At 37.1% G+C, this 12086-nt stretch overlaps 1 protein-coding gene across 1 annotated transcript in view; it reads left to right on the forward strand.

Annotated features, from left to right (window-relative positions):
- The window catches only part of CEP120 (centrosomal protein 120kDa), a 72194-nt gene extending 69376 nt beyond the window's left edge, over positions 1 to 2818 (forward strand). Inside the window, exon 19 of the mRNA XM_005857119.2 lies at positions 977 to 2818. Within this exon, the coding sequence (XP_005857181.1) occupies positions 977 to 1211 (235 nt within the window). The 3' untranslated portion in view covers positions 1212 to 2818. The remainder of the gene's footprint in view (positions 1 to 976) is intronic.
- The last annotated feature ends 9268 nt before the right edge of the window (positions 2819 to 12086 follow it).

Raw genomic sequence — 12086 nt, forward strand, 5'->3', positions numbered from 1 at the left:
GGAGGGACCCCCCCCCCCCCCCGAGTGCACAAATTTTTGTGCACCGGGCCTCTAGTTAATATATAAGTATCAGTTGGAAAAGGTCAAGGTCTACAGGGCCATGCTATAAGGCTTTTTAACTCAGCAAATATTTATTTGCTGTGTTGCAGACTTGGAAGATGTTACAAATTAATTAGAACATGATCCTGGCCTTTACAAATTGTGCCATCACAAACATTATTTGAAGATAACTGTAAAAGTCTTAAAATGTACAATCCCTTTGAATCAGGCATTCACATCTATAGAATTTCACTTCCTAGAGTAATTAGTGAAATAAACTTTATAACGGTAAGGTCTTTTCTTCTTGATTCATTGCAGTGTCCCCCAAAACCAGCACTGTTTGGTACATATAAAAGTTTTCTTGAGTGAATTTAGAAGGAAATGTTATGTCAGAATAGTAATAATATCAGAGGTTTAACAAGCTAAAGGTCAACAATAAAGGATGGTTAAATAATGGGGCATCTAAATGATGGGATGTTATGAAGCCATTTAGAAGAACACTTAATGATGCCCTGGCAAAAACATTCATTATATTAATAAGTGAAAAAAAATAGTGTACAGCACTGCATGTAATATTTTTTTCAGAAAAATATGTATTTAAAATATATATGCATTTTTTTATTGAAAAAAAATTATTGCTCAGATTGGTTATCCCTGGATAAGATTATGATGATTTTCTTTTTTTTTTAACATTTCCAAAATTCCTACAGTTTTCATGTATTTTATTATTATAAAAACAAGTATTGTTTTTAAAACTGTCTTTTATAAGTGTGCTAACTCTGACTTGCCAAGTGTAACAATGGTTTTCGTTTTCTTCCTGAAAATATGACTAAAAACGTGTTTTACCATTAAATCATTTTGTTTTAAATGGCATTGTTAAGAAAACCAAAACAATATTTGTTGCCTACTAGAGTAGTGTTTGTTCTTGACTTCTCAGGTTAAGGCAACAAGAACAAAAACAGTGCCAGGATTCCAGAGAGATTGCAAGTGGAAAAGTGAATGGTCCACATGGCGATGCCCTGGAAGAAGGTTTGGATGATTATTTGACTCGCCTAATAGAAGAGAGGGATACTTTGATGAGGACGGGTGTGTATAATCACGAGGATCGAATAATAAGTGAACTTGACCGACAGATCAGAGAGGTTTTGGCAAAAAGCAATACCAGTAATTAATAACATTTGGAAAATCTTTACAGACTTCAGGTCTAAATTTTAATTTCATTGTAAAACCCTTAAATGAAGGGCAAACTGGATGTTTTAAGATGCAATTTTCAGTTTTTTTATAAGCAAAAATTTTATATGCTATTGTATAGTATTTATTTGATTTTATTTACTTTGTGCTACCTCTCCCATTCTGGTTTTATTTGTAATTGCATTTTATATACTCATTTTAAATGCCTTTTCAGTGTTCCTTGTAATTTATAATTTCATGGCTGAGATTTCAAAACAGCTTTTCATTAAATTTGTCCTAGGAGAAATGACTGCAGTTATATATTTTCATGTTGAGCCAAAAGAGTACATGTTGCACTTTAAAAATGTGTCCTATTCATTTTGAATATAGATATCTTAATTGTTTAGACAAATTGCAAATGTAAAGAATTGTATTTAACTCGTTTTAGATGTCCTGTCTTTTTTACTTCTAACATTAGCAAGTGACACGTTTGAAAACAGGATAAATGCAAAGAAGCCATATGGTAATATTGAGAGACAAGTTAGTCGTTTATTTAAAGTTTATATAGATTAAACTTGTTTCAAGCCCTATTGAATTTTCAAATTTTCGGTGTGCTCTTAACTTTTAAGAATGTGAAGTAGCAGCTTAATAAGGTCTTTGTCAGCCTCTTGCTCAAGATTGCATCATTTTCTTTTGTTGAAAATAGAGATTTCTTTTTATTTTTCAGTAATAGTATGACTAGTTAACTCTGTAATATAGAAATAGGTACTTTTTAAAAAAAGACTTTAGCTGGGAAAATAGAATGAAAAAATTTTTTTCTCCCTCTAATTTTAATCAGTCTTTTTAAAAAGTACATGAGATTAAATCATTGGATTTACATAGTGCCATGTTTGTATAAACTTAAGAATTCCTTTACATCATATTCTTCAGAGCCAACATTTGTCCTCAGAGCACTTCCCGCGTCCTTTTAAAGGGTACTGAAAAGGCTTATTAGAAATGTCCCAATTTGGTGAGTCTTTAAATATATATAGTTGGAAATTTCTGATTCCCAAATATAATAAATTTAAGTATGTACTTCAGGTGGGATACATACTATTTACTGATAACTTCTGTAAAAGCAGAATAATAGGCCATTTGGTAACACTAAATTAATTTTCTGTTGCTTTCCAAGGAGGTATGTTTCTTGTTTGGGAAATTAAAGTCCCTGCATGCATTATATGGTTTTTTTCTTTATTAACAAAGTATTAATCTAAAAACAACCCAGCAGTAAATAACAGAGAAAGAAATTACTGAATGAGAAAATAATGAATATGTGAATCATAACAAGAATTTGAAACATTAATTATGGTTAGGCATTATCTCTTACCGAATTTCGTGCCACGTGAATTGAACAGAGTATTCTTTTTGTTTCGGAAAGTCTCGGTTAAAATATAGTGACTGCCTTCAATTGCATTGTGTACTGTGTGTGACTCTTCTCAAACACTAGAGGGGGCCTTAGATTTAAAGAAACAAAAAGGACTTTCCTAAAATGGATGTGTGGTTTATTTTGCCTGCTGTAAAGCTATCTTTTGGCTATGTATTTTAACAAATAAAATGGTAATTGTATGCATGTTTGAGTTCCTGAGCAGTCTGTTACGTTTGTTCTAAACCAAGTGGGCCAGTGCTTGACACTTCCCCTATCAAGTCATTTTGTATCTTTGGTTTGTAAGTGCTTACATTGTATATGCTTTTTTAAGTGTCTTTTTTAAAATTGGAAGTGTGAAATTTTAACACCTTCAGCAACAGCCATTTCATTTGTATGTGGTATTTAACATATTTATACTGATTGCTTTAAAATAGTGCCAATCCCTGGGAGTCGAGTATGACCACAGTAGATGAATGAATTGAGCAAGTGAGTGGTGAATGTATAAATTTCCTCATTACTACATATAACTGCAGATCTTTCATCAACTATTTTAATGTGGAATAAAATTCATCTTTAAAATATGATTCCCTTTTCATGGAGAAAGTCTAGTTTCCACGTCTAAGGTTGGCACACACTGTATGGGAGGGGTGTACCATGTCTACCAGGTATACGTGGTGCCATGTCTGTATAAACTTGAAGAGTTCCTATATAGGTATATCCAGGACTTTCTATCGACAGCCGATTCCTGTTGCTTCTAGCAGATGTGGGAGTTTGAGGATGACTTAAGTATGTATTGGGGCCCAGAACATCTTAAGAGTAGATCATCTAGTGTGATCAGATGACTTTCTTGTTCACTCACCGCTCTGTCCAGATACTGCCCTGCCTGAATCTGAGTTCTCAGATAATCCCAATACATACTGCATGTCCTCGGCCACCTCAGAATGGACTGCTCTGGTTCTTGCATTCTATAAGAAGGGTCCTCTGCTAGGATGTGTGGACTTTTGAAATTTGACTTCTCACTACTATTATGTCCAGCTTGACTGAATACTTGATTTTTAAAAAATAAAGTCACATACCAAAAATAAAATTCATCATTTTAAAATACACAGTTCAGCCGAAACCGGTTTGGCTCAGTGGATAGAGCGTCGGCCTGCGGACTGAAAGGTCCCGGGTTCGATTCCGGTCAAGGGCATGTACCTTGGTTGCAGGCACATCCCCATTAAAAATAAAGTCACATACCAAAAATAAAATTCACCATTTTAAAATACACAGTTCAGTAGTTTTTAGTATATTCATACAGTTGTACAACCATCACTATTATCTAATTCGGGAACATTACAGTTCAATAGTTTTTAGTATATTCATACAGTTGTACAACCATCACTATTATCTAATTCGGGAACATTGTCATCATCCCCAAAATAAGCCCCATACTCATTAGCAATCACTCCCCATTCTCCCCCTTCTCACCCCCTAACAACCACTAATCTACTTTATGACTCCATGGATTTGCTTATTCCAGACATTTCATATATATGAAATCTCAAATTGGTATTTAAAATGGGAAATATTAGAAAACAAAGTATTTTTATAACAAGTTTCTGTGGTATATAACATTTTATCAGATGTTGAACTAAATAATAGAGATGCAGGAGGCCGACATAAGGATATAACGTTTGTCCATCAGGTAAGAATATAGCCCAACTCTTCTACCATCTGCTACCTAATAAAGCAGTGACCAAAAATAATAGTGAAAGAAGATAATGTTCTGCTGCAACATCTCTGAGCAATCCTGTAATTTTGAAAATGGGTTACTGACACCAGGTATGCGCCATTGGTTTCTTATAAAAATGGTACACTTTCCCACATGTTTCATAGAGTTTGGGGATACTGAGAAGCATAGTTTACCAGACAGAAGGTTCATGAGGACAGAAATGAGGTCTCTCTTTCTGCTGTATGCCAAGACTAAAATAAAATAGTGCCTGCCTCGTGTAGGCACTCATTATTTGCTGCATTCATAAAGAACAAGTACCATATGATTTCACTCATATGTGGAATTTAATGAACAAATTGAACTGTCAAGGAAAATAAGAGACAGACTCACAGATAGCAGGCAGACAGGTCTGGGGGTGGAGGTGCGGGTGTAGGGATTGAGAAAAAAAAAAGAACTCATGGACATGGACAACAGTGTGGGGATTGTGACCAAGGAAAATAAGAGACAGACTCATAGATAGCAGGCAGACAGGTCTGGGGGTGGAGGTGTGGGTGTAGGGATTGAGAAAAAAAAAACAAAAAACTCATGGACATGGACAACAGTGTGGGGATTGTGAGGGGGAGGAGAAGGGTAGGTGGAGGGTGGATGGAGGTAGAAGAGGGCATAGAGGGGATAAATGGTGATGGAAAAGTTAAATGAACAAAAGCTTGTATATTGTCTGGATTATGGATAGTGGAAATAGTTCTGCAGCATTGTAAATATATTTAATGCCACTAAATTATTCACTTAAAATGGTTAACACTTTATGTCATATATATTCTTTTACCACAAAAAGAAAAGTTTGCTTCAAACTCTGCCTCAAATCTGCTACCCACTATTCTTATGCTAAAAGTTTTCAGCACACGAGTTGCCTGTCAATCCATTTTTTAAGATAGTATCTTCTCAGTCCTTGAAGCAGGAATGAATGGCTTAGATACTTCATTATATGTCTGTAGCACCTTTTTGAACAAAATATGAAATAAGTGAAAATTAATGGCGACATTTTCATCCTGTCCTCTAAAGGAAACTGGAGGACCTTGAAATGTGGAACTGTACTGCTTTCAGGTTTATAAAATCAAGGTCTTGTTAACCTTTCAAAAAAGAACAAAACCACTGATTGTTTAATATAGCAGATAGCCCAGACCATGCATATATGTTAGACTTTTTCACAATGAGTTACTAGTTCCCTAACATAGGCTTAGTATCTTTTTGTTGGCTATCGTCTTATGGTCTTATTAACTGATAAAATGATTTGTGTGGGGATGCTGAATAAAGTCTGGTTGAATAATTTTAGTATGTTATGACTTGAAATTTCAATCTGTCTTTGATATTTGTGTTTTGGCAACTGTGACATAGGCCTTGGAGCCCAGACTTTTCAGCATGGACTTTCCTGCCACCTGCCCCAGAGCACAGTCAAATTACGCTTCTTCCTATCCAGTGGGCCCTCCGCTTCCATTACTCAAAGATGTCATACCCAGCCTGGTGTGAATGGGGAAATGCAGATTTGTGTAAGCATCTACATTTTTTCACTGAAACCAAAAGAACTAGAGTGCCCACTGATTCTGTTATATAACCTCTATTTGGCATCCAATTAGAATCCACTGTTAGGAATGTAATTGTAGGAAGGCTGCTATATACTTAAATCTCTTATTTGCTTCTCGGGGGGTTGTCTTTGTGTTTTCATTAGAAATGTTTTTACAGATGTAGGTGCTTCAGATATAAAGTTGCTGAAGTGGAGACTCAGAAGTTTAGCTTTCAAATGGAAGGGGGTGGAAATTAGATTAACTTATAGATAAATAATTTGCTGACTCTGATACGTTAATGTACAATAATCCCTGGAGGCTTTGAAAGATATAGTCATTATATTCTTAAGGTTCCTGAGAATGTTAGGTCTGTCATTCAAAATAGGAAAGAACTAAAATAGGGTCCATTTGTAATTTCTTCTTGGAAACATTTCATCCACAAATTCATAGACAAATATTTTTTCTTTTCCAAATAGCTTATCTAATAGTTGGACAGCACAGCCCTTTTCTTGATTAACATGTTAACCAGTCAAAAGCATACAGACATGTTAGACAAGTGCTGAATTTTCCTCAATATTTTAGAGTAAAACTTGGCTAGAGCAAATGAAGTATTACTGCAAAATCCTATTTTCACATTATTGTAAATGTTAGTGAATGCCAGCCTAATAGTGAGAGAGTCTATGCCAGTGATGGCGAACCTTTTGAGCTCGGCGTGTCAGCATTTTGAAAAACCCTAACTTAACTCTGGTGCCGTGTCACATATAGAAATTTTTTGATATTTGCAACCATAGTAAAACAAAGATGTATATTTTTGATATTTATTTTATATATTTAAATGCCATTTAACAAAGAAAAATCAACCAAAAAAATGAGTTCGCGTGTCACCTCTGACAAGCGTGTCATAGGTTCGCCATCACTGCCTTAGACAGTGGTTCTCAACCTTCTGGCCCTTTAAATACAGTTCCTCATGTTGTGACCCCCAACCATAAAATTATTTTCGTTGCTACTTCATAACTGTAATGTTGCTACTGTTATGAATCATAATTTGATATTTGCCATAGTAAAACAAAGATGTATATTTTTGATATTTATTTTATATATTTAAATGTCATTTAACAAAGAAAAATCAACCAAAAAATGAGTTTGCATGTCACCTCTGACACGCGTGTCATAGGTTCGCCATCACTGGTCTGTGCCTTATAGGTTTGCAATGTGTTACTCAATTCTTTAGCAAATTACCAGATTAGTGAATAGATTGAGCAGGATTAGGCATTAAAGAACTGGTTTCATTTCTACACCTTCTTTCTGTAATCTGAAAAATGGAGAAAGATTTGCTTACTAAACATTTCAGGGTTTTTTGTTTTGTTTTTGAGAAATTCTGAATTTCAAGCAGGACTATATTTGCATTACTTGAATTCAGTTCAGAATGTATGAGTGCAGTTTGAAAGTGATGCCCTGAGGTGGTATGTCAATTAGTGAATTAGAGGCATTGTCCAGCATATATCACTGTCATCCTGTTTAGACTGAATGAGATGGTATAGCTGATTGTGTATTCATTTGATCATTGCCTTGAAGAAGGAAATTTCAATTCCCGAGTTAGCTTCATTGTTGGCAGATGAGGTTAATGGTCTTGCCTTGGTTACTAACAAGATTTTTAGGTAACTAACTGAAATTTGATAAATTTGCATAAAGGATATTAATTTTATAAATACATAGTCTTCAGAAATAATTTAGCCCACAGTCTTTTTTTCACCAATGAAAGTTGTATTTGCCCGTCCACATTTGGCCTACCATCTCTTCCTCTATTATCAATGCACACCCCTTTCTCTTACCTCCCTGTGAATGGATGTTTGCCTGGAACAAATGACATCTACAATTTGTCTTTGAAAGATTCTTTAGAAAAACCTCAAAAAAAGAAGATAAAGAAAGGAAAAGTGTGGAGAGAAGAGCTCATACCCCAATTTTCCTTTGGTCTACCTTTTTCTTTTCTCTTTCTCTTTCTCTCTCTCTCTCTCTCTCTCTCTCTCTGTTAATTCTCACTTGATGGTATTTTTCCCCATTGATTTTTAGGGAGAGGGAGAGACAGAGAGAAACATCAATGTGAGAGAGACACGTCAATTGGTTGCTTCCTGTATGCGCCCTGACCAGAATCGAACCTACAACCCTTCAGTCCAAGGGCCGATGCTCTCACCACTGAGAAAAATCGGCTAGGGCTACCGTTTATTTACTAAGGTCTATAGAGTTGCCAGGTGGTTTCACTGGCTCTGCTATTATCCTTTGCCTCTTATATTACCACTTGAACTTCAGTGTTACTGTGTGGATCTGAACATGTCTATGATTGCAGCAGTGTACATACACAGGAGAAGCAATGTCAATCTGGTATGTTTGACACAAATCCAAACTTTAAATGTACATATGTCGCAATTCCCAATGGTGTGCCCTTCTACTAAATGAAGGAATTTAAATTAAGGAATATAATCATATATACACACATACACACACACACACACACACACACACACACACACACACACACACACACATACATACATACATACAGGGTGTCCCAAAAAACATGTATACACACTTTAACAGCTTATAGCTCAATAGATTTTTTTTTAATATATTTTGATTTTTTACAGAGAGGAAGGGAGAGGGATAGAGAGCTAGAAACATCGATGAGAGAGAAACTTCGATCAGCTGCCTCTTGCACACGCCCCATTGGGGATGTGTCCGCAACCAAGGTACATGCCCTTGACTGGAATCGAACCTGGGACCCTTGCATCCGCAGGCTGACGCTCTATCCACTGAGCCAAACAGGTTAGGGCTGATGTTTCTTTTTAGCCAGACTAAGCTTTGAACAAAGGAAATTTACCTTAAAGTGCTACTGGAATTTTGAAAATGCAGTTGAAATACAAATGCTACCTTTATAGTTATTCAAAGTGTGTATACATTTTTGGGGGAACACCTGTTCCCCCCAAAATGTATACACACTTTAACAGCTGATAACTCGCTTAGTTTTCATCCTTTTCAGGTTTAATTTATTTGAAATAATGGATGAAACCAAACTAAGCTTTGAACAAAGAAAATGTATCCACTAGAATTGTATAGGGATACATAAGATAAAGTTTACGGTACAAAACTGGCAACAGTTGAAGAATTGAGGGTGCACAAATACAGAACAAAATGATTCTTGATGTTTGCAATTCCATGGCTTCGCATTATCAGCAGTGCCTGGACCCGACGGTCATAAGTTTGAAAACAGGTGTTGACAAAAATGATTATGCATTTCTGTAGATTCTTTTAAATTTTGAGAATGAACCTGTATGTTAATAAATACTGACTTTCTAATCATTCAAAGTTGTTTATACATTTTTTGGGACACCCTATGTATACTGTAATGAACTGAAAATCCTATCACCAAGTGATGTCAGCACAGCACATATACATTTGTGGTGATGTTGGTGTGAACAAACTCATCATGCTGCCAGCTGGATAAAAGTATAGCACATACAGTTATGTACAGTACACAATGCTTGATAATGATAATAAATGTCTATGTTACTGGTTTATGTATTTATTATACTATATTTTTTATAATTGTAGAGTGTACTCTTTCTACCTAAAAAACAAGTTTGGGGTGAAACAGTATGCCGTGTTGGCAACAGCCTCATACATCTTTGTTTATTGCGTCTCTTAACTGTATCACTTTCTTTTGTACTTGACTAATCTTGTATTGTTTTGTATAGTAACATGCTGTACAGGCTTGCAGCCTAGGAGCAATAGGCTGTACCGTCTAGATTTGTGTAAGTGCACTCCATGATGCTCACACAATGATGAAATCGCCTAGCAACGCATCTCTTAGAACAGATCTCCATCAGTTAGCAGCACATAGCTGTATACACACTACACCACACACACACACACACACACACACATCAACTATGTGGCAGTACTTTGTTCAGTATAAAATTGTACATAGTTATTTATAAAGTTAATAATCTTCCTACTATGATATATTGGAGAGAGATTATACCCTTCTTGGGTATTAGTGAACGGTATAGGTGAATTGGACCCCCAATCTATTCATGTAGTCAAGAGCAAAGAATAAACAAAACAGCATTTTTACATTTCCTTCTTGTCATCCTTTACGCTCATTGTTCTATCTTGCCTATGATAGCCTCAGATGCTATGATACAGAATAAGTAAAAAAGTTTCCAATCACAGCATTGTGAATAAAAGCTCTGATAATACATGTTAGTTATGTTAAAATAGACTTCTCTCAGATTCAGTAAGAATGTTTGGATACTAAATTTGTTACTAAAAGTATTAAAACCTGTTTGAACCAGAGGAACAATTTATGTCATAAACTACATGAGATGAGCTGCCAGTCCCATTGAAACTTCAGAGGTAAACATATGAGGAAAGTGAAGAAATCAATCTGTTTATAAGTCTGTGCTCCAAAAAGTTGGCTAAAAAAGGTTGGGTGTGATTGTGTGTGTAGGTAAACTCATCCGGAATGGCCTGAAAATCCATAGGATCCAAAGCATTCTATATAATGCGGCAATAACCAATTTTGGTTAAAAGTAATAATAGTGGACAAATGAGAAGAAAACATTTCCATTCTAGATAAACACTCCCAGCAAATTGAGAATAGGAGGCAACGTGTTCAGCCTGATAAAGGACATCTATACAAACCCTGCAGCTGACATACCTCATGGTAAAAGAGCCAGGACTTTCCCTGGAGATCAAGAACAACACAATACTGTCTCTACTCAACATTGCATGGGAGGTGCATAGCCAGTGAAATAAAGCAGAAAAGAACAAGATAGTGGGTCGGAGATATCTTTCTCCCCCAACAAAAAACAACAAGTAGACAGCTATCCATGAATGAAAACAGCCCTGGAAAGAGTGAAGAGCAATAAAGAACCTAGAGCAACACTGTGTAGCAAAAAAAGTGGACTCTAACCACACAGAAAAGATCTCCAGGGAAACCAGCAAAGCTGAGGCAACTAGAGACAGCTGGGAACAAAAGTATCAGCCATAAGGTGACCACCACCACATCCCCCATGGCCTGCTCTGTGGAGCCTGGAAACCACTGAGGACCTTGACAGCCCCCATGACAGCCACAGACCCCACTGCAGTGTTCATGGGTAGGATCCCCAGAGGCCTCCACAGAAGACATGGGCAGCTTTCTCCACTGAGGTAGCCAACAGTCATCATCACAAGGACCCTTCAGACAGGGTATGCTTCCTTCCAGAAGGAACTGTTGTTTCACACGCTGGGACCAGAGCCCGCACATGCTCCACACCCCAGAGCCACAGCTGCTCCACATGCACCCAAACCTCAGACCTGACTATAGCTGCTTTGCATGCATCCACGTATCAGACACCAGAGCCAATGCCACTAAGAGCAAGGCAAGGCCCCAGACTTCAGAACTGCTCTCTATAAATGTGCCTCATTCTAGCCCCCAGCTTCATGGCTGCTTGGCATGACCCTGCATCTCAGACACCAGAGCAACCACTGCTGTGAGCCAGCCAGTGCCCCAGACCCCAGAGCTACTGTTGCTCTGCAAGCACCCATGCTCTAGAGCTCGACTCCATGGCCAGTTCATGGGCACCTGTGCACCAGACACAATGCCATCTCCACCACAAGGGCACCTATGAGCAGACCTGAAGCCAAGAGGATCCCCTCAGCCATGACATCGCCAGGGGGAGACAAAAAGATCAGGAGGTCCTCAGGGGCTTTTATCTCCAAAGACCCCACAGACCTCACCAATAGTCTTGACAACCACAGTCTTGGCCTCTGAGGATCTGAGCTGACAGAGCTGCACGGAGACTATACCACTGGGACTTCCCTGGAACCGCCACACCCCACTCAGCCAGCACCCTGGCACCCACCCACAATAACTGTTTTTCCCCAAACCAGTCTATGATCTGGAAGAGGTGACTGCTCCACATCAACACAAAGCTACAAGTAACATGAAAAATTAAAAAACAAACATGACTCTGTCAAAGAAATGCAATAATTTTCCAATAATTGACATCAAAGAAATAAAGAACTATTAAATGACAGAGAATTCAAAATAATTGTTTTTAAGGCAACCTAATGAGTTACAAGAGAACACAGATAACACAAAATAAGAAAAACAGTACATGAACAAAATGAGAAGTTCAACAGAGATATATAAAGCATT

The sequence above is a fragment of the Myotis brandtii genome, unplaced genomic scaffold, assembly GCF_000412655.1.
Source record: "Myotis brandtii unplaced genomic scaffold, ASM41265v1 scaffold1076, whole genome shotgun sequence".
Classification (NCBI taxonomy): Eukaryota; Metazoa; Chordata; class Mammalia; order Chiroptera; family Vespertilionidae; genus Myotis; species Myotis brandtii.